Here is a 27,874-nt window from a genome sequence, read left to right on the forward strand (position 1 = left end):
TGCCCCGGCTGCCAAGCAGCAGAGGTGAAAGTTGTCTTTGCATCTGCTGTCAATGCATTGTAAGTCACTGATCATCGCCTCCACGTTAATGAATAAGCTACACTTCTTAAAAAAGTGTCACAAAGGTAGGACGTGGAGTGGATAGGCGAAGACGATGTCAAAGCTAATTGCTAGCTATGGTTACAAGCAGTCGCAAAACATCAAAATAAGTGATTTGGTGAAACAATCCACTTGTCACATACTGTAGGTCTGGCTGGAACCACGTTTTTGCGGAGAGTAACCAACTTTGAACAACAAAATATCAGGCCAATTAATGCGTTTAGAGATATAAATATAAAATAATACATGTCCACACAGGACACTGCGTCTGAACCGGAAATGAATTAGAATCTCACTGCAAACGTCACTTCAGAACATGGGCAGTATATAAAAGTATATTATTATTATTAATAAATATTTGTGATATAGGATAACCTTTATTAATCCCACGATGGGGAAAGGTGCATCGTTTCAGCAGCAATTATGGATATAGAAAATATAAATAGCTAATCTAAATAGCATGCAAGAGAAGACGTAATGACATCTTTTCTTCTTACATGTACTTGTACGCGTAAAAGTACATTGCACAAAATTATTGTCCATATATAAACTATCCAATTCAGTCTATCAGCCATGTTATGTTTGTATAAAATAGAGTGCCGAGTTTTCATTTTGACTTTTGAGATCTGATTAATCTGCTTGAATAGACTTGTTTTTTTTTATTGTTGTTGTTGTTTTGTTACCAGGGTTGAAAACAGAATTGGCAAAGGTGAATTAATCCATAGACGCAGATATTTTTGATGATGGAATGTCGAAATCTCATATACTGGTAATTTGCAATTACTGGTACTTTTTGCTGCAACTGCGCCCACCATTACAAGGTTGATGTAATAAAAAAAATTTAATTCCAAATATTGAGGCCATAATTTATTAACGATTATGACTCTCGCACGGAAATGTACTTGACAAAATTTGGCAAATATGGAAATTCAGACAAATTTGGACAATTAGTTCTGCAAGTTAATTTTTATAGGTTGGCACCTCTGAGTGTTTTACCATGACATGTCGCATCTTTGCCAACGAGGGGCCAACTTCAAAATTATAGCTTCACATATTACTACATTGGACATCAATGCCATTTAAGCTTTTATATTGAAGTTGCCCACGGTGCAGGCCCTAAATGAAGCCTTAACCATACGTGTGCCCCCTGGTGGCTGGTTAACTAGTTTGCGGACACTGATACAAATGAAGCACTTTTCATATGCAGCAGTGCCCGCATTTTAAATGAAAAAAATCTCCGACGATCAGGTTCATTTAATTGTGGCAGCGAGAACTGTGATCATGATTAAAATTTGATTAATTGTGCAGCCCAAGCTTAGCATATTTTACCTACACTAATAGTTGACAAATGGGTGACAAATCCCACATCCCAAAAACATGCATGGAAGGTTGATTGAAGACTCTAAATTGCCCATATGTGTGAATGTGAGTGAAAATGTTTGTTTGTTTTATGTGCCCTGCGATTGGCTGGCGACCAGGTCAGGGCGTACCCCACCTCACGCCCGAAGATATCTGGGATAGGCTCCAGCACGCCCACGACCCTAGTGAGGATAAGCCGTACAGCAAATGGATGGATGGAAATAAATTAAAGGTTAAGAATTTCAAAGTGGCCAAGGCATCCTCGATTTATTATTATTTATTTTTTCTGTGTGCGGCCCTTGGGGAAAAAAAAAAATTTTACACCGCTGGTATAGACAATTATGAATTCACCTATTTATAGAAACATAGAAATTGTGATGCTCTGTCTGATAGTGTTATGCATTGCCATTTTATTATTTGGCTTTTTTTCACAGCTTGTTGCTTACAAACCTGATATCCAAACCCAATCTCAGCAATCAACCAAAACACAATTTCATTACCTATCATAGTTTACTGACAAGCACATCTTTGTTGGAGGACTTGAAACACTGTTAACTGGAGTAACATATGCTATTTTGGGTTTACAGTTTAGCAGAAAATATTTTATTGTTTTTTTATAATTGAAGCCATCTTTTCAGTTTCTTCTACCCAAATCATGCCATCTTTAAAAAAATCCCACATCAGCAGTGATGTTCTTGGACAGTTTGTCTTTTTTTCCTGTGCCAGTTTACTTCTGTGGATTATGCCCAGATACCTTTGTAATGCTGTAAACGTATTACTACTTATTTTTTTTTCACTATTGTTGGACTTTGCTTCACAGCTGATAGGGAGCGATAGTTGAGGCCTTCAGGGAAGAGATTTGGCTGTGTAGGAATACACAGTGGATATAAAAAGTCCCCACACCTCTGCTGAGATACCAGTATTTTTAGACTAAGATAAATAATTTCAGAACTTGATTTCTGGCAAGTGTTGGGTGTTTTTATTTTTGCATGTGAAAACAATCTCCCATCTTCTTCATACAGTGCCTTGAAAAGGTATTGGCCCCTTCTCAAATTCTTAGATTTTTTTCCCCACTTTAATGTTTAAGGTCATCAAACAAATGTAAATGTCAGACAAATATAACCCAAGTGAACTTAAAATGTTGTTTTTAAATGCTGATTAAATTTATTAACAAAAAAAAAAACAATTCAAAGTTACCTGGCTGAGGGTGAAAAAGTAATGGCCCCCTAAACCTAATAACTGCTTTAGACTTTACACCAATCTGATCGGCTTGATTGGCCAATAATTAGCATTTTATGCTGATCGGCTTTAATGTCATAAGTCGCCGAGCCGATCAATGACATGGCTCCGCAAAAGAAATTTACTCCGCGTCGCCATCGTGTACGGTATATTTGAATCCAAAAGCTAGTTTACTTTTAACTTTGTCGCGTGTCTTGATCTAGTACTGTAAATATTTGACCGACAAAGTTATTAAAAAAAAAATAATAATCTGCGGTGGCCGGCACTGTGACCGACTGGTTAGCACATCTCCCTCACAGTTCTGGGGGCCGGGGTTCAAATCCCGGCCCCGCCTGTGTGGAGTTTGCATGTTCTCCCTGTGCCTGGGTGGGTTTTCTCCGGGAACTCCGGTTTCCTCCCACATCCCAAGAACATGCATGGTAGGTTTGAGGACTCTATATTGCGCGTAGGTGTGAATGTGAGTGCGACTGGTTGTTTGTATGTGCCCTGCGATTGGCTGACTTACCGGTTCAGGGTATTTCCCGCCTTCCGCCCGAAGATAGCTGGGATAGGCTCCAGCAGCCCGTGACCCTTGTAATGATAAGCGGTAAAGAAAATGGATGGATGTCTGGTGTGGGACAGACAACACGCAATGCCTGGATCAGACTAAAAGATAAATTTGTTTTTTCACGATTGCACTGTCAGACTACTGCAATAAAATTGTGTATTCCGATACCACCGCATCCCGTCTTTTACGATCACTGGGCTTTGTCTTGTCAACTCAAATACGACCGGATACACTCGTTACCATGGCGACGATAATAACAATGGATCGCGCCGCGTATATTAAGAACAAAATGGGGGGGGAAAGTGTGGTTGTGGTAACGGGTGCTCGGGAGAGGACGTTCATTTAAGGATTGCTTGAGGTATGATCACATACTTTTAATACGATAGAGCTTGCAAGCAGACAACAAACCGTTATGTAGCATAGCAAGCTAGTGGTAGCACTAACGGTTGTACATAAACATGCCGGCGTTCTGTTGAATCATGCTCTAAAGCTTCTGTGTGTGTGAATTTAATTACAATAAAGTAATTTCATTACAGTAAGTTAGCACCCATTACTGCTGTCATTTCGTAATGTTGGTTTGACCTGACTGATTAGGATACATGATCTGACTAGAGAATACTTTTGAAGATACTCAGTATACAGTACACAAGTATACACAGTAAATGAACAAGTCATTTAAATAGACACATTGCTCCAGCTTGTGATCGGATCGGTGATCGGTTATAAGTTTTTTAAACTCTCTGATTGGCCCCAAAAATCCTGATCATGTAAAGCCTAAACTGGTTTGGCCATTCTCAGCAGCAACAACTGAAATCAAGCGTTTATTTTTTTTTAAATTTATTTATTTTTTATATAACTGGCAATGAGTCTTTCTACTATGTGGTGACATATTGTTTTATGTTTTATCTGAACTTTGTTTGGGGTTAATCAGAGGAACATTAAATGGTGGTAGGTGTGTGCTGACTCCCATTTAACTTGGGTTACACTAATTCTGAATTAATTCAGCCACATTCCAATCATAAGAGGGTGTGCAGACTTGTGCAACCACTATCTAGCTCAGTTGTTTACTTTTACTTTCTGTCTCTAAAGGATTCACTTTTTCCCCCAAATTGAGTTGTACAGGTTATAGGTCACATTAATGGTGGAAAAAGATTGCAAAAGATCTTTGTCTCATTTTCTTCATATCACAAAAATCTTGTATTTCATTAGGAGTGTGTAGAATTTTTATATCTACTGTATATTACAGTGGCACCAGTGAAACAATCCATTTTGTCTGTAAGACGTGCGATGTCTTTTTGTTGTTGTTGTTTTTTGGGCAATTTGACGTGCAACTTAACTGATTGTCTCTACAGGCATGTTTTATTTAACAAGTTTATCAAACGAAGCAAACAAGGATGGGTGCGACAAGTTATTTTGCAGATGCACGGAACACATCTAATCTTTTAACCATCAAACAAGTGTGTTAAGAAGTTGGCCACTTCCACTTCTTAGAATGCGTTAACACTTGTTAATACTCCTTGTTGTAGTTCGTCTGTTTGTCTTGCAAAAGAAAAGCCAAAGAATAAAGGAAAACGCACGTGCAAAGTTAATCCTTTAACAATGGACGAACTGTTCTCTTGTGAGGCTCAGTGTATATACTGTATATCTCTGCCGTGGGGCAGAATCCTTGCATCTCCAAAGCCATCACTTTGCGGATGCCAAAAATATTGCATGTTTGTTGAGCCACTAACATTCCATCGTCAAAGATGACAAGCCATTTTCAACACTTTAGATTGGTCAACAAGTTGTAAAAATATGACCAGAAAAAGTTGTTACCGCGCCACTTTTTAAAGGTTGAAGATCTCTGATAATCCAGATGGGGGCATCAGTCACCTAGAGTTGCTCTAATGCTCTGAATTGAGTTTGTGTTCCTGAAGCTTGCTCTTTCACACAAGCAACTATCCGACAGCCAGACAGAAATAACACCTGCTTGCATTCCCCATTACAGACGACCTCATACTTCTAAGCTGCCTTGAAGTTGTAAGAATTCTGCCATGCTTACAGGTGGCTGTCCACGTGCAGAAATCATATTGTTACATCAACCTTTTGAGGTCACATTTTCGTGATTAAGAGATGGTGGATATCTTTTCAGGGACAGTTTCCTGTCTACTGGTATGACGTAAAAGGAGGATCATTAGGTCTCTGGAAGCTTGTTTTGGAAAGCAAAAAAAAGCCCCCCCCCCCTCTTCTTTGCAGGACCCCTGGTGGGCCCCGGACCCCAGTTTGAGAAACACCGGGTTTGCGCCATCCTATACTCTGCAGCCTCCCGTGCTGTCGCTAACACAAGCGGGCTATTTGCAAAAGAAAGCTAGCACCGAAGTCTCCCCCCAAGCTGTGGAGAGACATGCTGGCGGCCGGGATGTGAAATGTGCGGCGGTCGTCCTCGCTGCTCGAGCCCACCGCAGCTCGTCCGCGGTCGCGTCTTGTGTGGAGGTCCCGGTCGAGGATTTTCGAGCTCGCCGAGAAAGAGCAGGAACGCCGCAGGAAGAAAGGAAGGAAGGAAGTAAGGACAGGGAAGCATTTTAATACCAAATCGGGACACATGCTGAGCGAAACGTCGCGCTCCTCCACCCCCCCCCCTTCTTCTCCCGAACATATTTGTTGCCTCAGCCGCCTCCCCGCTCCTCGCGTTCGGATCAAGCCAGCAGATCTTCGACTCACCGCTGTAGGGAGGGAAAGGACCATGGATCTCAGTAAAATTGTAAGTGTTCAATGGTAGACGCATTTTGATTAGATTACAGACCACAATAGAACGGCGATGTTTTAGAGGGGGAGGTGGTGGGTTGGTGTGGAAGAAATCGTAGAAGGTATTCTCAGTGCAAGTAGCGACTTGTTGTCTTCGTGTGGCTAAATGTGCCAATGAGAAGTTTTGTATTTTGATTGGAGGGGAGCATGGGGGTCCGCTTAACGATCATAGAAAGGGAACCATTGCTTCAATTAAATGCAAGAAGAGTTGATCATTACAAACATGAGCCAAACAGCAGCAGAGAGCATCATCCTATGTTATAAACACGAGGTTTTGCTTCTTGAACAGGGTTTTGTTTTTGGTTAGAAGACGAATCAAATGCACTTGCTTGTGGTGTGAGGGGGAAAAAATGCTGTCACAAAAGAATGAATTGACAGAAGAGTACAGTAAATAGCCGTTTAATGTTTTTAATAGTGTTCAGGAAAACCAAAACCTTGGGTGCCATTTGCCAACTTGTTATAACTTGTTTGAAGACTAATCTAAAAGCAATCGTACAATATTTACACCGTCTGTCGTGGTGTAAATATTGTACTACAATACACACACATAGATTCAAGATGTTTTACTGTCATACGCACAGCAGAAATAGCGGTTATATTGAGCATTTAAATTCTGGGTTCCCTCCTTCAGTTCAAAATAGCATTTTTTTTCAGGGCAATAAAAAAATAAAAAAGGAATTAACTCTAGGCGTACAAAAAAATAAAGCTAACTACATATTGGCGAGCAAAAATAGACTAACTTGCATGGCAGTAAAAGATGCAATAGACAAGTGGGCTGTGTTCTGAAGGCATTGGAGCAGGTGCATTTAAGAAACAAGACCAGCCTTTCATCGGAAGCATGGATGGGATTTCCACTTGTGGGGGTGGGGGCCTTGGGGGTGTCTGCATGCTTAGAACACACCTTTTTCCTTGTCAAAGAGGTGTATTGTAAATATGGGTAAGCAGATGATAGAATGTGAACTTTACATACAGTACCATGATGCTTATTTTACTAACCAACTAAAAAAATATGTTTTGTGGACGAAATCTGAAATGCCCACAGGAGGTAAAGTCCACACACATCGGTGTTGTTATGGCAGTTCATGTTATTGTGAAATAGTTTAGTCAATATAAAACAATTATCAAGGCTGTCTCTCATGGTTATCTATGTTTTGGTTGTTAAGCTTGTCTAGCGATCTTGTGGAATGAAAACAAGTCCAATAAAATGTTGTCGCAGCAAGCAGGATTCACAATTCCCATTATGATGCTGATATTAGTAGTGGGTTTGGAGCAGGGGTCACCATCATGGTGCCCGTGGGCACCAGCTAGCCCCGAAGGACCAAATGAGAAAGTAGCACACTAGTGCTGGCACATGATGATTTCCTAGGAATGTTTGAGAAGTGATCATTGAAAAATGTAAACACAAAAAGTATATTATATAAGTGTCATAAAAAGTGTGTGTATATTATTTTTATTCTTCGTAGTTAAATAATTGTTCATATTTTTCATGAAAAATCATTAACATGAGCAGTGTCTTCACATCAATGAATATCATTATTTATTAATAAAATAAAATTAAAGGTACCGTAATTTCTCGTGTAGAATGCGCACCCATGTATAATACGCACCCCCAAAGTTGACCTCAAAATTCTGGAAAATCCTTCTACCTATGTATAATGGATTTTTAGAATGCGTGATTTTGCTTCCATATGATCAAAACATGAAATATTTTTTCAAATAATTATTCTCAAGTTAAACACTTTATTTGAACGTAATACTTTTTTATTTACCTCCTCTTATTTTGAGATTCACAGCCCCACTTTTATTTAGTAAATGAGAAAACAGACAATTGTGCTCATATGTTTGATTACCCAGGCAGAATTTGTAAGATGGGTACAATTCTTTCAAGAAAACATAAGGGGGTAGGCGAAACACATTTTATTTTAATGGGATTCAAATTAAACTGTGAAGCATTTAAAAAAAGCATTATCATTAAACAAAACTTTACCATAAAGAAATGAATGATGGCTGTTGTTCAGTCATCAGTCGAATTAAAAACAAAAAAACAATATTTCACAAATTTCGCTAGGGTATGTAAACTTATGAGCACAACTGTACATACAGTATTTGCAGTCATACGTACCGTACCCCCTGTCATATTGGAATGAAAGTGTAGGCTACACCTTTTTCATAACCTCTAGGTGGCGGCATATTAGAATGAAAGTGTACACCTTTCTCATAACCTCTAGGTGGCGGTGACATTGGAATTAAAGTGTACAGCTTTTTCATAACCTCTAGAGGACATTTATAAAATTTGAGGGTTTTTTTCCATTTTCTCCTATACCTATGTATAATGCGCACTATTGACTTTTGGGGGGAAAATTGCAGGGGAAATGCGCATTATACACAAGAAACTATGGTAATTTGAGCAAAACGGTTCTTTCAGGAGTGTGTCAAACGGGTAGCCGGCCATTATTAATCAGTACCCAAGGAGTAGCTCTCAATTTCAAAAAGATTGGTGTCCCCTGGTTTAGAGAATGAGAAACAACAGAAAATGGAACACTTCATCTGAGGCAGGACATAGTACAGTACGAAGTTTCAGAAAGGTTCCAGGACCGGTGTCACAAAAAGAAATGTTTAAAATCCAAATTACAAGTTTTACAGCTTTCTCTTTAACGTCTTCATGCTGGGAGCATTCTTCTGGGATCCTCCGCAGCTCCCTCGTCCTGGCAATCTTGATGTTGTCTACTTCTTCAAAACGGGACCCCTTGACTCCTTGAGCTTTGGAAAGAGGAAAAAATCACACAGAACCAGGAGGATAGGTAAGTAGGGAAGTTGCACCAGCACAGCGATGTTCTTCTCGGCCAGGAACTGATGGATGGTCAGGGCAATGTGAGCAGGTGCGTTGTCATGGTGAAGGCAGCCACGAGTTATCCTGTCTATCCTCTTGCGTCGTCTCATCCACTAAATATGGCAAACGCAGCAGGATCTCATTGTAGATGTGGTGGTTGATCGTCTGGCCCATTTTGAAGGGGAACACCCGTAGTTTGGGTTTGAAATGTATCTTTTGTGACGCCAGTCATGGAACTTTGCTGACAGACCTCATATAAGTTGATATTAGCCTGTTATAGCTATACAGAGACTAGTACACTGAGTCCACTACTTATCAAATGTATCACCTACAACTACTGTTGTGATTATTATAAGTTTGTAATCTTGTAATCTTCCAAAATTAGAGGCAAACTACAGTTTGGTTTATTCATTTAGCATTGTCATGCAGATAGTATGAAGATAAAGTGAGTGGTAAATGCTGTTGGCGTTGTGAAGTACCGTAGACTGTTGGGAGTTTCATTACTAAACGAACTCAGCTGGTGAATCTACGCATCAGTATTTATAAATGGTATATTCCCAGAAGAGCTAATTTATTCCATAAATTACCCATGTTACATGTCATTTTACACTTGTTGGGTACTAGTTGGTCACAACATAATTCCAATCATTTCCTTCGGGAAGATGCACCCACACGGTGAGTCTGTGATGGATTGGCCACACGTGATTAGTTGTGGGCTGCATTGGCAAAGTGGCCTGAGCAGCTTCATTGAGCTGCACAGATGTTCCTTTTTATGATGTGTCCACATTACATCATCAGTCCTCCCAGAAGCAAGAGCTGTAGAGCCGAGGCTTCACTCAAGGCTGCAGAAAGACATCCCATTAGGAGGGGCTCATAAACATGCCACAGGGGTGTAGGTCTAAGAGTTTAATTATGCTGGAGTCTGGCCTTCAGCACGTTGATCTGTCTTTAACCAGCCTCTGCTTCTGTCTTCAACTTCAGCTCCCAAAATTTAACTTACTTCAAATATGGCCAAGTCCTATATGTTTTCTTGCCTTTTTTTATAGGCTCTTAAAAGACTGTTAATCCACTTTTCCCCTGTATAACCAAAATACTTTTAAATGGGTTACATGTTTTTACAGTGCTTTAAGTAGATGACTTCCTTCAGACTTCACGCGCTTACCTTGTGATTAAGTCTAAATCAACATAGAATGTTCCCAAAGTAGAGATGTTATTTCTGGAAAGTGTTGAATGGTATTGCAGGCTTTCCTGTCAATAATGACCGCTGTGATTTTATTTTTTTTGCAAGTTTCCCTCAGTTTTGGTTAAGTACTCCAAAGCTGACTATGTTTTCCACTACTTTCCTCTTCTCTGTGCCAGGCTTTCAAGAGGTGTGAAGTGACGTTCTCGGAGAATGGATGTTTGTGTCTGATGCAACAAGTAAAATGGTCCTTACACAAGCAACACAGGGGCCTCTTATTCGGAGGAGTGACTTTTAAATGCATTTGAAAATGCACCTTGGCATCAAATTGATTTTTGTATTTATTGTTTTTAATGCCTTTGTGACAAGGACCTTTAGTTGTTGTAACGTTTGATAATGGCGTGTGTGTTTGTAAGGCACTTTCTGCGAGGTTTTAATGTTTGGAACGGCCATGCATGTTGTAACAGGAACATGGGTGTGTTATGTTTGAAAAAGAATGTCTTTAATTTTAAGCCAGCCAAATTTAGCTTTCGTCTAACTCATCATCATTTCGTCATAGTATAAAGGCGACAGAATTTCTCAATGTTGTTTTACAGAGGACATTTTTAAACCAGTGTCCATGTTTATACAATATGTTTTTTGAAACAAATGTTAGGGCAGTTTCGCAACGTCTGTGTTTTATGATATGTTTAATGATCAGAATCAGAATCATCTTTATTTGCCAAGTATGTCCAAAACACACAAGGAATTTGTCTCCGGTAGTTGGAGCCGCTCTAGTACAACAGACAGTCAATTTACAGAACACTTTGGAGACATAAAGACATTGACAAAAAACAACAACAAACAACAATTGTGCAAAAAGATGCAGAGTCCTCAGTTCGAATGGCTAATAACGCAATAGTCCGGTGCAATGACCATTGTGCAAAGGGCACTGAGACTTCAAGGAGTGTATGCGGTTTAAAGTGACGAGTAGTGCGATAATCTGGGACAATGGTTGTGCAAATGTTACAGATACTCCTCAATCAGTGTGCAAATGGAGCAGATGCTACTCTGGCATGAGTGGCCACTATATGCAAATAGTGCAGCACGGCGAGACAACTACAGTGAGTGCACGAGTAATACATAATACAGAAATGTGACAACGAACTCAAGTCAAAAAATTGCCAGCTTGTTGTAATGGAATTGTAAGTTAGCTGTTCAAGAAGTTGATTGCAAGAGGGAAGAAGCTGTTGGAATGTCTACTAGTTCTAGTTTGCATTGATCGGTAGCGCCTACCTGAGGGAAGGAGCTGGAAGAGCTGGTGACCAGGGTGGGGAGGGTCCGAGAGGATTTTGCACGCCCTTGTCTTAGTTCTGGCAGCGTGCAAGTCCTCAAGGGTGGGTAGGGGGGTACCGACAATCCTTTCAGCAGTTTTGATTGTCCGTTGCAGTCGGAGTTTGTCCTTTTTTGTAGCAGCACCAAACCAGACTGTGATGGAAGAACACAGGACTGATTCGATGACCGCTGTGTAGAACTGTCTCAGCAGCTCCGGTGGCAGGCCATGCTTTCTCAGAAGCCGCAGGAAGTACATCCTCTGCTGGGCCTTTTTGAGGACGGAGTTGATGTTGGTCGCCCACTTCAGGTCCTGGGAGATTGTAATTCCCAGGAACTTGAAGGTCTCGACGGTTGACACAAGGCAGCTGGACAGCGTGAGGGGCAGCTGTGGCGAAGGATGCCTCCTGAAGTCCACGATCATCTCTACAGTCTTGAGCGTGTTCAGCTCCAGGTTGTGTCGGCCGCACCACAGCTCCAGCCGCTCCGCTTCCTGTCGATATGCAGACTCGTCACCGTCCTTGATGAGGCCGATGACAGTGGTGTCATCTGCAAACTTCAGGAGTTTGACAGTCGGGTTCGCTGAGGTGCAGTCGTTCGTGTAGAGAGAGAAGAGCAGCGGAGAGAGGACACAACCTTGGGGCGCCCCAGTGCTGATGCTGCGTGTGGATGAGGTGGCCTCCCCCAGCCTGACCTGCTGTGTCCTGCCCGTCAGAAAGCTGTAGATCCACTGGCAGATGGCAGGTGAGACGCTGAGCTGGAGAAGCTTGGATGAAAGGAGATCAGGGATGATGGTGTTGAACGCTGAGCTGAAGTCCACGAACAGGATCCTCGCGTAGGTCCCTGCACTGTCGAGGTGTTCTAGGATGAAGTGCAGTCCCATGTTGACTGCATCATCCGCAGATCTGTTCGCTTGGTAGGCAAACTGCAGGGGGTCCAGCAGGGGACCTGTGACACTCTTGAGGTGGTCCAGCACAAGACGTTCAAAGGACTTCATGACCACAGATGTCAAAGCGACAGGCCTGTAGTCATTCAGACCCGAGATTGCAGGTTTCTTGGGGACTGGGATGATGGTGGAGCGTTTGAAGCAGGATGGAACTTCGCACATTTCCAGTGATCTGTTGAAGATCTGAGTGAAGACTGGCGCGAGCTGATCCGCGCAGACTTTGAGGCAGGATGGAGACACGTGGTCCGGGCCTGCCGCTTTGTTAATCTTTTGTTGTTTGAAGATGCGTCTCACATCCTGTTCATGGATGGTTAACGCAGAGGTCAGAGGTGTGATTGTGGTCGCGGGTGCGGCCGGGTTGGTGTGTGGTGTGAAACTGTCCTTTTCAAGTCTGCAGTAGAAGGTATTCAAGTCGTTGGCTAGTGTGCTATTGTTCTCAGCTTGGGGGGATCGTCGCTTGTAATTAGTCAGCGACTGGAATGCATGCCAGACTGATTTAGAGTCGTTTGTGCTAAACTGTTTTTCCAACTTTGCTGTATAGATCCTCTTTGCAATGTTAATTTCTTTAGTCAGCTGGTTTCTAGCTCGATTATACAGGGCCCTGTCCCCGCTCTGATATGCGTCCTCCTTAGCTTGGCGAAGCTGCTTAAGTTTAGCAGTGAACCACGGCTTATTGTTGTTGAATGTGCGAAATGATTTTGTTGGAACACAGACCTCTTCACAGAAACTGATATAGGATGTGACAGTGTCCGTATACTCATCCAGGCTGCCAGCTGAATTTTCAAAGACACTCCAGTCTGTGCAGTCTAAGCAGCTTTGAAGTTCCATCTTGGCTTCATTTGTCCACTTTTTGACTGTTTTCACTGTAGGCTTCGCACATTTAAGTTCTTGCCTGTACGTCGGTATTAAGTGAATTAAGCAGTGATCAGACGAGCCCAGGGCTGCACGAGGTATAGCACGGTATGCGTTTTTTATCGTGGTGTAGCAGTGGTCTAAAGTATTATTTTCCCTGGTAGGACAGTCGATGTGCTGCTTGTATTTAGGGAGTTCGTGGTTGAGTTTAGCTTTGTTAAAGTCCCCGAGAATAATGAGGGGTGAGTCGGGGTGTTTTTTTTCAATTTCGTTGACTTGATCGGCGAGCGTTAGCAATGCGGCGTTCGTGTTAGCTTGAGGCGGAATATAGACGCCAGCGAGAATGAATGATGCGAACTCACGTGGCGAGTAGAATGGTTTACAATTTAAGAATAGCGACTCCAAATGCGGGCTGCAGTGTGTGCTGATCACCGTGACGTCCGTACACCATTTTTCGTTGATATAGAGGCATATCCCGCCGCCCTTTGTTTTCCCCGATGATTCCATGTCGCGGTCCGCTCGATGAATGTGGAAACCGGGAAGCATAATGCCGGCATCAGGTACAGCGTCGCAGAGCCAGGTCTCCGTGAAGCACATGGCCGCGGAACGTCCGAAGTCTTTACTTGTCTTTAACAGAAGATGAAGCTCGTCCATTTTGTTGGGTAGGGAGCGTACGTTCGCGAGGTGGATCGACGGGAACGCCAATCTGTGTCCTCTCTTGCGGAGTTTCACCTGAATGCCGGCTCGCTTCCCTCTGTGGCGCCGCTTCCGTCTCCATGCGGCGAAAACCGCGGACGCCGCTCCGGTGAGTAACTCGGGGAAAAAACTGAGCGGATATTCGAAAGTTGGTGACAGAAAGTCTGGAGTAGACTCCTTGATGGTTAGCAGGTCTCCCCTTGTGTAAGTGAGTCGTGTAAGGTCTCCAAAGACGGACGAAAAACACAAAAACAAAGACAATACTAGAGAGCGCGTTACCGAGGCGACCACACTGGTAGGCGCCATCTTGATTTTAATAGTTCAGCACCTGCTTAGTGTAAACCCACTTGAAGCTTCTGCAAGCAATGTAAGAGGGATAGGAGGAAGGAAAAAAGTGTTACACTCTGGTGAGCCTGCCACTGTCTGGGGGGATTCAACACGGTTTTTAGCTTGAGAATTGGAGCAGTGTATTTTTCAGGAGGAAATGGAGTTCAGGGTGTGCCAAGACAGGAAACATGACAGAGCACTTGTAAACCTTTTGAACCACCATTCGTTTCATACAAGATCTAAAAACGTTGATTGGAAAAAGTGAGAAATGGTGCCTGTCATCCACTGAAGATGGATACAGCTCAAGTACAACGTTAGCTCGTGCGCATGAACGTTCATGTTTGTTTGAGTTTTGAAAAGCATAACTTTTTCTACTGATGCTTGTACAGTGCAAAATGACAATGACAAATGACAATGAAACTCTGAACAATATCTTCCTTAATTACAAATATATTTTTTCTTGGCCGTCAACATGTATACAATAGTAAGACCATGGAAGACTAATAGAAATGTCACTGCTTGTGAGGTACCAGATACACTATACACACTAAAAAACGTAGGCTAAATTATGATAGACTGGGATGGGCAATTCACTGATTGTGGTTCATTAATGCCTGTTATTGGTTCGTGACCAGTCTAGGGTGTACCTCTCCTTTCGCCCAAAGGGAATGAGGAAAAGTGATATAGAAGTGGTATAGAAAATGGATGGATGGCTGGTTGATTGATGTTGATTCAGTCTAAATTAGTTTTGCAGATCACAAGCAGTATAAAAAATGGAGGGACAGTTTGCAGACCAAAGAGGAACATCCACGCAGACTGCCACTATGGGACTCCATGGGAAGCATAATTCTGTCGAGTGACAGTTCCTGCAAACAATGGTGACGCAAGCAATTTGTTTTACTATCTGAAAACAAAACATGCATTCGAGTCAAATGCCCAGTCATTCTCTGAACATAGGAGAGAATGAAAATGTTTTCCCTACTACCTAACCACAAACCTCTATTGCGCAAGCTTTTTTTGAAGAGTAACTCCCTATGATTAAAAGAGTAAGTATTGAACTGACATTACAAAAGCAATTACGAATCTGATACACTTATACAAAGCCATGGTTGCTTTCCAAACAGAGGAATGCAGCGGGTTTCAAGAGATGATTGATCCACGATGCGTATTACTGAGCAGTAAAGGCTTCTTTATACTTGCGCGGGCAGTGACCGCGCTGACGTCACTGCGGCTGTCCCGCTTGTAGTTTGCCTTTACGCTCGAGCGCAACCCACGTGTGCAGTTTTGAAAATGTACTGCAGTTCACCTCCAAGTCAGGGTGTCGCTATGCCTGGTATTTGCTAGGACACCACAGGGTGGAGTTTCCTCTGCATTTTTCTGGCCATTTCTAGTAGCCGTTTTTACTTTCCTTTCCATAACAAGGAACAATGCAACAACAATGACAATTGTGGAACAGTGTCTGCTAGAACAAATGGACCTAGATGACCAGATGATACGTTAAATTATGCTGCAAAATCGATCGAGAAGGAGGCGGCGTAGATGGTATGTAGAACCAAGAGGCACACTGAGTACGTCATCACAGCATATGACTAAAACGGACCAATCACGAGCGATGAACTCCGCGGCGTTCTACTCGCAGCAACAATTTTTGCCGTGTGCGCGTCAAGCGACGTAGAGGGTCAATTCGTCGGTCACGTGATGCAAGGCGGGGGTTGTTGGCCGTGTGAGCGCAGGAGTATAAAGAGGCCTTAAGTACTTTAATGAGACAGAAATGGCACAATTGGCCAGCTCTGAGAGAGAGAGTTCAAAAGACCTACTACGGACTCGTGGTCGAGTCGTAACCATGGAGGCCTATATATTTGCATTTTCAAAAACTGGATGTTTCAGTTTTTATTTAAAATATCAGCAATTTTTAGGTCTGTCACAATTTTTTTAACTACAAGAGACCATGCAAACTCCACAAAGGCGAGGCCAGATTTGAACCCCAGTCCTCAGAACTGTGAGGCAGATGTGCTAACCGTTTTCTCTACCGTGCCACCCCTTTTGTTAATTTGTTTTCTGAAATGTAAAAGTGTCTCACAATTTATGTTTTGCACTTTCATTGTTTCATTTTGTAGGCAGAAGATGCTTCCTCCCAGCACAGCTAGCCTACCATCAGCATATCAATGCGCTGCTTTTTTATGGTCAATCAGGCCTGCCAAGACCAAGTCAACATGCCTTTAAACAGTTGGTTTTACAGCTTTTGGTGGGAAAATATGTTGTAAAGGATGTGACAGTCGCTTAGAAAGTCATTGGTTAAATAATTTTTGTAATTCATGAGGTTTTTTTTTAAGGGATAAGGAATAAACCAAAAGCATACTGGGAATCTTAAACAAGAAAGTAGAATAACTAGTTAACCAGGGTAAAGCCTCTCTCTTTATCCTTAAAAAAAAAAAAAAAAACAGCACTACTCACCTGACTGTCTTTTCTCTTCACTTGGATTTGTTAGTTGGACGGTCGGGTTCAGTGAGAGGAGCTAATTGACCATTGATGCCAGTCAGCGTCCTCAGCCAATTCAAGGAGTCCTGTGGGCAGCTGCCTCTGTTTTTCAACCCAAAGTACAAAGTCTCACTGTGGACTAACTGGGTCATCCTCTTGTGGGAACCAGTTGCAGTGGGTTACTGTGGGATTTTAAATGGGGGTGAAAATTTATTCAGAATTGTAACACATGCAAAACACATGAAGGCTCAAAGTAATAACAGTAGGTGTTTTGTGTGTGCAAAAGCTGATGGTACAATAGTACTGAGCTTTCTTCTGCCATTGTAATCACTCTGGTTTACTTCCTGTCCTCACCCCTCACATACTGGCACAAGCAGACTCAGGACATCTGTGGGAAGTGAGATTATGAAAAAGGCCTCCCGTGCTCTCCTGACCTCGGCAGTCATACAACAACTACAATGTAAATGGACAGAATGGCATTTATGATTTATTTTCTCAACTTCACTTTTTACATAATCTTTAAAAACTCTTGTTTATCCATCAGGTTTTTATGTATGATTTATTTTCTTTGCTATTTTTTCCAGTGTAGAAATGCAATACACCACTACCAGACCTCCCTCAATAACACCTTGCCCCCCCATCACACTTGCCAAATCAACAACCACTGGAGAAAGGATGCATATCAACAGAATTAACTGTGACTTTGATAAGCTGCCCCTTTGGGTATTTTGGTTAAGACTGTGACTGTTCTGGGCAATCAAGTAAGGTAAACTGTCTCATATGTTTAGACATTTTGCTGTCAACTTTCCACAATCATCAAATGCAGACAAGAGCTCAGTCGGGCCTCTCAGCTGCTGCCTTGAATACCAACTTGGCAGAAAATAGGTCAATCACCTACACTCAAACTTCACTGACTCTCATTGTCTGGGTAGCTGGAAAAGGGAAAGCTCTTTTGTGAAAGATGCAAGTGTGTCATCAAGTTAGGAAATGAAACTGAAAAATGTATTTTGGCTGATTTTCTTTCTTCTTCCTCACAGGCAGTCAGCATCAACAAAGCCATCAACACACAGGAGGTTGCTGTCAAAGAGAAGCATGCCAGGAATATCCTCATTTTTTGTGTGCATGCTTAAGACTGTGTGTGTGTTTGTGTGTGAGATTGTGATTCCCATGTGTCGTAAGTGTTCTTCAGTTGAGGTCATGTTAGTGCAAGATCAGAACAACAAATTTGGAGTACCCTCATCTGTGCTGAAGCTAATTTAATCCTGTGGGATACAAAATATGAGGCGAGACAGAGAGGGGAGCGAGACGGTCGGCGCAGTACTGCATTTCATTCACAGTAATATAGAGCTGCTTCTTATTAAAGTTAGTAAAATAGATTCTAATGTTTTTATTGTCTGGTTGGGGGGACAGACGGACAAAATGAAAGCTGTAGGATTCTTGCCAGGTTTTTTAAAGTTTGATTTGTGTCCCAAAAAAATAACAGAAAACTGTGATCACTGGTCAGTACAGTGAATAATTAACGCTCCCCTGAAGGTGATTATAATTGTCTATATTAATAATTTAACTGTAAATATACCACAAACTGAGTCCAAAACACTTAAATAGCATTTCAAACACTTACCAGACATCTTCAAACATTGCTGTACCTTAGAAATACAGTAGAGTAAACAGCCGACAGCTCACCATGGCATGCACATACACAATGTACAGTAACTGTGAGTACATGTCAACAATTGCAGTATATAGCAGTGCAGTCTGTAAAACAATGAACATTTGTTGCACTGCAAAGCAGAGGAGTTACATGATGCCGACACTCCCTGGGGCGGCCTGTGCTGATGGGAAACTCCGCTGCCTAGTAGGCCCCTGGGCCCGACCGACGTAGAAGTTAGTGCCAGAATGGTCAGTGTTTCAGTTTAAGATTACGGAGCCGCGAACAGTGACAACACAAATTGGGGGTCGTAGGAAGGTGAACCAAAGTTCTGCTGAGCTATTGTTACTGGTTCTACCGGTTTAGATGCAGTGTTTAGTTGTAGTTTGGTGACACTATCATGAGCTAAAGGAGCCGCAGTAGACTATTTATCCTGACAAAACTAACACCACTGCTGTTAGATTTGTGATTGGTTGAGCGAGTCATTTTACATTAGAAATATCTTATGGCACACCACCAATCAAAAATGTCACAAAAAGTATCAATACGGAAATTGATTATCTCATATCAGTTTCCTCAAAAATTTACAAATTTACTGAGTGTGAAGTCCGGGCCTGTTTATTTGAAAACAATAATAATAATAATAATACATTTTCGGACAAATTAAGGAAAATTGGATGATTTCCTGCAACACCCCTGATGTTCTTTCACACGGCACGCAAGGGTGCCATGACACCCAGATTGGGAATTGCAGGTTCAGAGAAATTATTCTGCACTTGAAGCTGTTGGTCCTTGACTGTGTCACCCTGCATCTTGGGGACTCATCATGAGAAAGGTGCCCACACTTTCTGGGCAGCCGTCAACCGGCTCCCTCTCTCCAGCAATGCGGTCCTTTGCTGGAAGTTCTGCCACGTCTTCCACAAACTGCTACGAGACGGACATCCAAACGTACGTAAAAAAAGCATCACTTTCCACCACTATATTTTCCACTATGAGTTTCACAATTAATGCCCACAATTTCCTCTCAAATTATATGTAATCATTCACCCTTTTCATTTTGTAAGCTAACCTTCCCTTATTTCCTCTGTGGTTGCTGCCACCATTCCAGGTGATAAAGGACTCTATGAGGAATAAGGCTGACTTGACTGATATGAGCAGGATGTGGGTAAGGCGGCTTACGCGATTGTCTGTTCCCATCACAGCAAGCACCTAGTGGAATATTAAAAAACTGTCAAATAATAGGTAGTGTTGCTAATGTAAGCATGTTGTTTGCTTCTTTAAAAGGTACTGTAAATCAAAAGTCTAGAACCAAAATGTACATCAAAACATCTCCAGTATTAGAGCGCTAACACTTCCTGGGGTGTGACCACAATAGCAACATGTGTCAAAGGTTGAAGTGCAACAGCAGTTGCCTGCAAGATGCAATTAACAAAGTAGTATCTACAGTACTTTAGGTGTAAAGTGACAGACTTGGCATTATGTGTCCGCACTTAGTCACACACGCAGATTCATCCTCTGGCTTATTTAGAGTACAGACTCGCTATTAAGTTATTCTATGTGTGATCCGCCATTATTTTAGGTGGATAACCTACAACTGCTTTGTTAGGACTTTGCGATTTGAGCCAATACAACAGTTGAACTTCCTTAAAAAAATCAACACGGTCAATTATGACTATCCATCCTTCCATTTTCTGTACCACTTATACTCACTAGGGTCGCGGGCGTGCTGGAGCCTATCCCAGCTAATTAGAGTTAATGGTAAGTTTATTAAATGAAAAACATCAATAGGATGCATGTCAGTCTACTAGAACCACATACAGGATATTAATTATCCATCCGTCCATTTTCCGAGCCGCTTCTCCTCACTAGGGTCGCGGGTGTGCTGGAGCCTATCCCAGCCATCATCAGGCAGGAGGCGGGGTACACCCTGAATTGGTTGCCAGCCAATCGCAGGGCACATACAAAAATACAACCATTCGCACTCACATTCACACCTACGGGCAATTTAGAGTCTCCAATTCATGCATGTTTTTGGGATATGGGAGGAAACCGGAGTGCCCGGAGAAAACCCACGCAGGCACGGGGAGAACATGCAAACTTCACACAGGCGGGGCCGGGGATTGAACCCGGGTCCTCAGAACTGTGAGGCTGACGCTCTAACCAGTCGGCCAACGTGCCGCCGGATATTAATTATATTATTGATATTAATAAACAAAGGAAAAAGTATTGGCTCTGCCACAGAGATTGTCATTGTTTGTTAATTCTCAGTCTAACTAGTCAAACCATCTAAACAATCTCCACAAAACCTTGTTGAGGGGTGTTGGTAAGGGCCAAGAAAGAAGTCATTTCATTTTGCTTGGCGATTTCTTTTTTTCCCCAATTTATGAATTTGAAAGTGGAGAAATGTACTTATTTTTGAATTTCTCAATGATGAATATTCTTAAATTGAAGCCAAATAAAAGTGTACATTTGGGTGCTTATCCAACTGTGTGCCATTGTAGTATGCGCTTCAGTTGGAAAAAAAAGGGCAGAATCGTTGCATTGAATTGTCTTGCATGGTACTACTTTCACCTGCAGTGTTTATTCCATTACTCAGGTGGATACAGAACCTCTTATTCCTGTTGTGTAATCACCATCGGCTCGGGAAGTAAGGAGTCTAGTTGTAGTACAGTATTTCAACTATCCATTCTCAGCGCGAATATATTTTCTTCTTAAGTTAAGAGCAACTTACCCAGCTTCAAAGTTAACGGATTCCCTTTCAGTTCCAGTAAAGTGGAAGGACGGAATACTTTGACTTACTATTGTTGTAGTTCTGCCCCACCAGGGGAAGTTGCTCACACTTTGAATTTGAATTAAACACTGCCTTGGGCCAAAGTGTCATCTTAAATATCCTTATTTTCTTTGGGCAGCCAACTTGCAGGCTTTCCAAGAGTAGGGGTTACTGTTTCTACCCTTGGCCATGTTTAGAAATGTTTGACTCCCTTCGTGATTCACCCTCTTGTGCCCACAGGGTCACCTGAGTGAAGGCTACGGGAAGCTCTGCAGCATCTACCTCAAACTGCTCATCACCAAAATGGAGTTTCACATCAAAGTGAGTTGGCCTATAAAACCAAACGAGAGTCCCTAATCACTCATTATGTTTGTCTCAAGTCTCTTTTTATTACCATAGTTTCTCTGCGGGGCATGGGTGGGTCTAATATAGCTTCTCGTGTATCTATAAAATGAAGCTTCTTTTAATGGGACAACTGAGATGAGTGGTCGATCGGGTTGGGCATCGGCAACCGATTGGAACTGGGACAAACATTTGGGTTCTCCCGGAATCGTTCAAATATAAAAATGTCCTAGTTTCGACACCTACGGTCCACTGACCCCAAAGAAGAAAGTGTCAAAAACCAACAAAGAAGAACCCGCACGAAGACATGCTTGTGCCCAACAACGGCGGGGAACAAAAGTGTTTCTAACTTTGTTAAAATTAATGACCAGTTGCCTCAGTGCAACACTTGGAATAAGATTATATTGTGAAAAGAAGGCTTTCGCAATGAATAGAAGTCTGAAGTGCTCCATCCCGCTCCGAGCCTACACCACGTGGAACTTCAGTGAAGTCAGTTGGGTGAGTGTGAAACAATAAAATATGTCTATGCCTACATTGAGGCAGCTACCAAGTTAAACGGGGGTTACAAACACTCTTGCACTGATTATCTTAAGCGTTTATTTTAGTCTTCAAACGTAAGAGCTGATGACAGACACAAAAATAAAATATAAATTATTTCACTTCATTAATTAATTTCATTATGTCACAATACAAGCTTAACATTGAGCTAAAACTTCACCAAAGGTTAAACTACAAACTTTACATCACAATGAATTGGGACAAAATTCACATAAACGTGTCACAGTATCACAAACACTAACCTTGTGCCTCATCGGTGGGTAGGTAAAAGAATCGTCTTACAGAGCATTTGATTCGTTCATTACTCTTTTTCATGCCTTCGCGTTTTTTTCGTTTTCACCAGTGTCATGTGAAGTTATCTTTCGTGCCAAAATGCTGAGTTCCGGTGCTTACCCTTCAAAATAAAAGGCTACATGTTTAAAACAGGAAGTCAAGATAAAACTTGCACATATAACCCATTTGACGTGATAAAACAGTCCTAAATAACTATATTAACTAGGCTATATTTAACTTTTAGCTGAAACATTCATTCATTAATATTAAGTCAATTGGGTTAGTTATATATACACGTTGACATTTAGTTCATAGGTTTGATATTGATACAGGTTATAAAGAGCCCCAAGTCAAATGTTCACTTTCGTCTATGCTGCGGGCTAAGAAAATGGATGTTCATAATTTGGACATCCCTTATTTAAACCATGCAAACCTTTTTGACTCAGCCCCCTAAACGAATCTGAATCAAGAATCGTTTGGAACCGGAATTGAAATGAGGAGCCGGAATCGCGACAGGAATCGCTCAAATTCAAACGATGCCCAATCCTAGTGGTAGATGAACTGAAATTTATGATTACGGCCCTGATTTCCCCCCCTTTCAATATAGTGGGAAGCTTTGGAGGAGGAATTTAATTTGTAGCGCATAGAAGTATTCGCTTCAGTAATCTAAACAATATAAACATGTAATTGCGAAAGTATCCAGTATATATCCTATAAATTAAATCTATGAATCTCCTATAATACAGTATGAAATATTACTGTACTGCATGTAGTAGTAGCATGTCAAACAAGTTTATACTTGGTTGAACTGTCATGGCATTTATTAGTTTAATGCTAAATCTGTAAAGTAAATCATTAAACAAATGACTAAGGTGTCAAATCAGTGATAAGCTACTTCACCAGGTCTTCAGCAGGAGTGTTGGATAATGCACAGTTAATAGTAATAATAGTGATTCAGGCGTGTGTGTGTGTGTGTGTGTGTGTGTGAGTGTGTGAGTGAGTGAGTGAGTGTGAGTGAGTGAGTGAGTGTGTGTGAGTGAGTTACGGTAGACCATAGTGTGCCATGCATCTTATTTGAGTTTCCACCTTGCTTGTGCTGTCTTCTCTTTCAGAACCCTCGGTTCCCTGGCAACCTGCAGATGTCAAACAGACAACTTGAAGAGGCAGGAGAAAATGACGTCAACAACTTGTAAGTAAGGCGAGCTGCTGCTACACTTACGCACTGGACCACCAAATATTGAAGTCACAAGGCTGGTTGACCTTGGTTTTGTTCAAATGTTCCCCATATCATTGAAAATGGAAATACGATTCATCAGTTCCAGGTGTCAACTCTTTGCCATTGTAAAACTAACAATATGCATGTACCATTGTAGCAGAGGTGATTGTCAGGGGAGTTTAACAAGTAATTGCTAATCTTAGTAAAACTTAAAATGATCAGAAAACCATTTAAAACACCATTACCTTTGAATACCCGTTTCGGCGATACATGGTTGATTGTTCCTATTATTTTCGTTACCTTTTTCTATTTTGGCTGGACATTACTGATATGGCTTAAACAACCGGACAAAGCTAAAGAAAACACTAATAACATTATGGACTTAGAGGCTGGGGATTTCAATTAATTGAGGTTTCATCTCGTCCTGTTTTTGTATCGGTATGTTTTTCTTAGTAAACTGATTGGTCTGGAGCTGCCGCTGTTATATGACCGAACATTCTTGGGAACTTTTTTTCTAAACTACATCATGGTGATTTGATGCACAGATACAAATATTTTAAAGATCCAATGATGCATCCGCTGTGACTGTGGGTGCAAACTCTTGCGAGGAATTGACTAAGTAAAAAGGTGTGTTTTAACCAAATATATGTTGTATGTAGTACATACTGTATATTTCCTATAAAAAGAGTAAAACGGAAACTTTAGATTTTGTTGGTGTGTAAAATGTGTTTCACTGTGTCTGCTCCCCAGCTTTCAGTTAACAGTGGAGATGTTTGATTACCTGGAGTGTGAACTCAACCTCTTCCTTGGTGGTAAGCTCTTTTGGACTGACAGTGCAATCAACTGTGAACACATATTCGCTAGGGCACAAAGTTCATACCTAGGCAGACAGGAAAACTGAGTGATAGAGTTCTAATGGTGTACCAAAATAGACACTTTTACCATCAGAGCAGTGATGCATCTGATTGAGTGGTTACAGACTCCGTTGTTGCCGGCGTGAGTCATCATAGGTGAATGTCTCTCTCACTATACAGACATGGCTAAAAATAGCTGACGTGACCAGGAGCTGAGAGGAAATGCTGCGAAAGGTGCTCTCCTCCACTCCTAAATGAATCGAAGGAAATTACATTCTTTCTTTTTATCGTGGCCTTCAGTCTGCATCCTGCGCATTGTATTTTCACACACCAATTAATTTACATTTTGGCCTCTTTCTCAACAAATCAACATGGATAGCCACTCCAAGAATTGTCTTGAGCGCGAGAGGTGTTTCTAAAACATTTTCCCCTCATGTGGCTGCTATGTAATGCCAAATTTGAATACAGCATGTGCACGTGACAGTCATTAGCACTGTGGAAACATAATTTTTGCATTGTTCACTAAAACGCAACGCTCTTGAGATTTTTCATGTTTAATTTGTGCCACTCCATTTTTAGTTTAAAATGCAAACCACAAGGCTTGAGAGTGTAGCTGAAGCCTTCAATCTCAGTTCTAAAGTATTTCTAAAGTGTTTCATCATTCAAGGTTTGAGAGGGTAGCGCAATGTCTGTTTTTTGAAAAAAGGAAGAAAAAAAATCTGTGTTTTTGAGTTGGTCATGCAACAAGGTTCTCAGGGCTTGCCTTTGGGAATGATGTTTGAGGGGTTTAATGATTGAGGGAGAGTGAGGTAGGCAAACAAGCCTCTGTTAGGGTTGAAACTGCTGCTGCCTCTCTCTTAGATTATTTTTCATACCTTTTTAAGAAGGCCTGATTGGGTAATGAGTCAAACCTAACAGGGATACTGGTGCCTCCTTCTTAAACTAGCATAATGTACAGTAATGACCCTTACTTTATGACCCCCAAAAAAGTCTCTGTACTTATTTCAAATACTTAAACTAATGGCATTGGTATTGAAAATCTTACATGACTGTTTTTATAAGTACAAAGTCTGTGCTACACTAATTTGTGATTTTTGTTTTGTTTTTGTTTTATGATGTGGGCATCCCTTCGGTCATTCTTGCCACAAATAAACACCCCTCCAAAAGTGTTAGAGCAGTCAGGCTAGTTCCTTTATTTCGCTGCAGACTGAAAGCATTTGAGTTTGACATCAAAAGATGAATTTGAGACAAGATCAACACTTCAGCTTTTCTTTTCAGGTATTTATATTTTGGAAGATAGCTTGACTGTTTGAATGCACCCATTTGTTGAAATTTATTATTATTTTTTTTTTATGAGCGCGAAAGTGTTGGAACATGTGATCTGTGTTTTGTTGCTCCGTTGTCTTATTACATTGTTCATTGAAACGTTAAATGGCGCCGTACGTCTGCTCAGTTTCAGATTTTGGTTTTGGGTTTACATTTACAGTAGAAGGTGTAACCAACATGAAAACCGGAGAGTTGTCGATGGGATATAAGCAAGTAATTGTGAGGTGAGAGAAAATGTAAAAAAATCAATCAGAGCCACTGAACAACAGTGTCTGTGTTTCTGTGTCCCTCTCTCCCAGTATTTAGCTCATTGGATATGTCTCGGTCAGTGTCAGTGACTGCTGCAGGCCAATGTCGTCTGGCCCCGCTCATCCAAGTCATCTTGGATAGCAGCCACTTGTACGACTACACAGTTAAACTGCTGTTCAAGCTGCACTCATGTGAGTAACACAACTCTGCTACTAAATCAATTTTAAAAATATTGAATTTATCATTTATTTATTCATCTATTAATTTAACACTCACTGATAATGGACATCAGTAAATACTTTTTAATTATAGGAATCTTGGTGATTTACAGAAATAAATCACTTAATTTAAATTGTTTTACGTCACACTTATTGTCGAAATCGGAAAAGTCACAAAGTCAAACTAAACAAACGTGTGTCTAAATTTGGTGAAGGACCCAGTGAGACCTGTCGAACCAAAGGGATGGAAAAGCAAATGTGGGATTGCGATGGTTGTACAATAGGATTTTAACCAATGAGAAAAAAATATAATCCAGCTGCCACAAACGTGAGCTGACAGAATTCAAATAACATGTTTGAAACCTGTTTCTCATTTAAATTTGTGAATGCTTTCTTGCTATTGCTTGAACAATGTGGAATACGTTTTATAATGTTCCTCTGTATCAGCTCTTTTAAATTATCTCAGTTTATTAAAAATGCCCTTCTAATCTGACAACCTGTGTATTTTTGTATGCAGGCCTTCCAGCAGACACTCTCCAAGGCCACCGAGATCGCTTCCAGGAACAGTTTAAGAAGTATGAATGGCCTCTCGAGCCCAAATCCAAAACCTGTCGGTCACAATGTCACTGCATGCCTACAACTGAGCTCTGAGCGCTCTGTTCAAATGTCATTCTTCCGTTTTTTGAATCTGTTTTATTGCAGGTTGAAGAGTCTGTTTTATCGCTCCAGCAACTTGCAGTACTTCAAGAGGTTGATTCAGATCCCACAGTTGCCTGAGGTGATTATTGACCCAATTCCCCACCATCTCCAACTATGGACAAAATTATTGGAAAATCTGGCCATTGCAGTACTACAGTAGTCAAATGTTTACTTGTAGTTTATCCTATCCTATCAATTGGTCGTGGAAACACTCTTTACGTACTGTATGCCAAGGAGAATGTACAGTTTGATTTCTGTCTTTTTCTTGATGCTAAAAAGGCAAAATGTTTTTTAAATACATACCACCGTGGATGAAATATTTCTTCGTAGAATCCACCAAACTTCCTGCGTGCATCTGCCCTGTCGGAGCACATCAGCCCTGTGGTCGTGATCCCCGCAGAGTCGTCTTCCCCAGAGTCAGAACACATGGTGGAAACTGACGACCTGGTGGACACAGACCTCCCCGTCATGCCGGTAAATATAAGACAAGTCTCTGAATGGAGCCATTTATCTGTAGGATAATGTTTATGTTCTAGAATCCTACTTCATAAATACAGTGCTCTCGGCAGAAAAAAAACATCTGGAAATCAGGAATGCGTGGACGATTTTAATTAATATTTCACGTTTACTGAAGACCCATAGAGCCGATATAACATCCCAAATACTAGAAAAAGTTGGTTTGGTAAAATGTTTTTTGTTGTTGTTTTTTTTACAATTTGTTTTAAATTAAATACACTTTAGATTTTTATAGCTTGTGGTTTTGATTGCTTAGGTTCCAGTGGAGACAAAATTTGATGACCTGTTTGGAACCTCCGCTGCAATTGATCCCTTCAACTTCAACAATCAGAATGGGATGCGCAAGGATGATAAGTACGTCTTGATGACATTGTATATAAACTTGTGTTAAACCGTTTTAAAAAATGAAAAGTCCTTTGGTCATGTCCTATAGTTAAGCACTACTTAAAATGTGTACAGTACTTATCAAATGTATTAGACCACCTCCATATGTAGTGTTTATACCACAGCTGCCCTAAATTAACAGCATTGGTAATTACCAAAATAATTTAAGTCAA

The 27,874-nt window shown here is 41.2% G+C and overlaps 1 protein-coding gene across 5 annotated transcripts in view; it reads left to right on the forward strand.

The window, feature by feature from the left end:
• Positions 1–27,874, forward strand: part of hip1 (huntingtin interacting protein 1) — a 48,870-nt gene that overhangs the window by 4,372 nt on the left and 16,624 nt on the right. Inside the window, exons 1-13 of one of the 5 annotated variants that reach the window (XM_061783223.1) lie at positions 5,520–5,786; positions 5,894–5,984; positions 17,686–17,749; positions 19,102–19,244; positions 19,405–19,461; positions 21,307–21,387; positions 23,352–23,428; positions 24,206–24,267; positions 25,935–26,075; positions 26,620–26,677; positions 26,805–26,880; positions 27,132–27,275; positions 27,574–27,671. In XM_061783223.1, the coding sequence (XP_061639207.1) occupies positions 5,650–5,786; positions 5,894–5,984; positions 17,686–17,749; positions 19,102–19,244; positions 19,405–19,461; positions 21,307–21,387; positions 23,352–23,428; positions 24,206–24,267; positions 25,935–26,075; positions 26,620–26,677; positions 26,805–26,880; positions 27,132–27,275; positions 27,574–27,671 (1,229 nt within the window). In that variant the 5' untranslated portion in view covers positions 5,520–5,649. Of the gene's footprint in view, positions 1–5,519; positions 5,787–5,893; positions 5,985–17,685; positions 17,750–19,101; positions 19,245–19,404; positions 19,462–21,306; positions 21,388–23,351; positions 23,429–24,018; positions 24,083–24,205; positions 24,268–25,934; positions 26,076–26,619; positions 26,678–26,804; positions 26,881–27,131; positions 27,276–27,573; positions 27,672–27,874 lie in introns of those variants that run through there. The other 4 variants (XM_061783221.1, XM_061783222.1, XM_061783225.1 and 1 more) reach the window with 4 other exon arrangements.

Source organism: Phyllopteryx taeniolatus, chromosome 8 (genome assembly GCF_024500385.1).
Source record: "Phyllopteryx taeniolatus isolate TA_2022b chromosome 8, UOR_Ptae_1.2, whole genome shotgun sequence".
Classification (NCBI taxonomy): domain Eukaryota; kingdom Metazoa; phylum Chordata; class Actinopteri; order Syngnathiformes; family Syngnathidae; genus Phyllopteryx; species Phyllopteryx taeniolatus.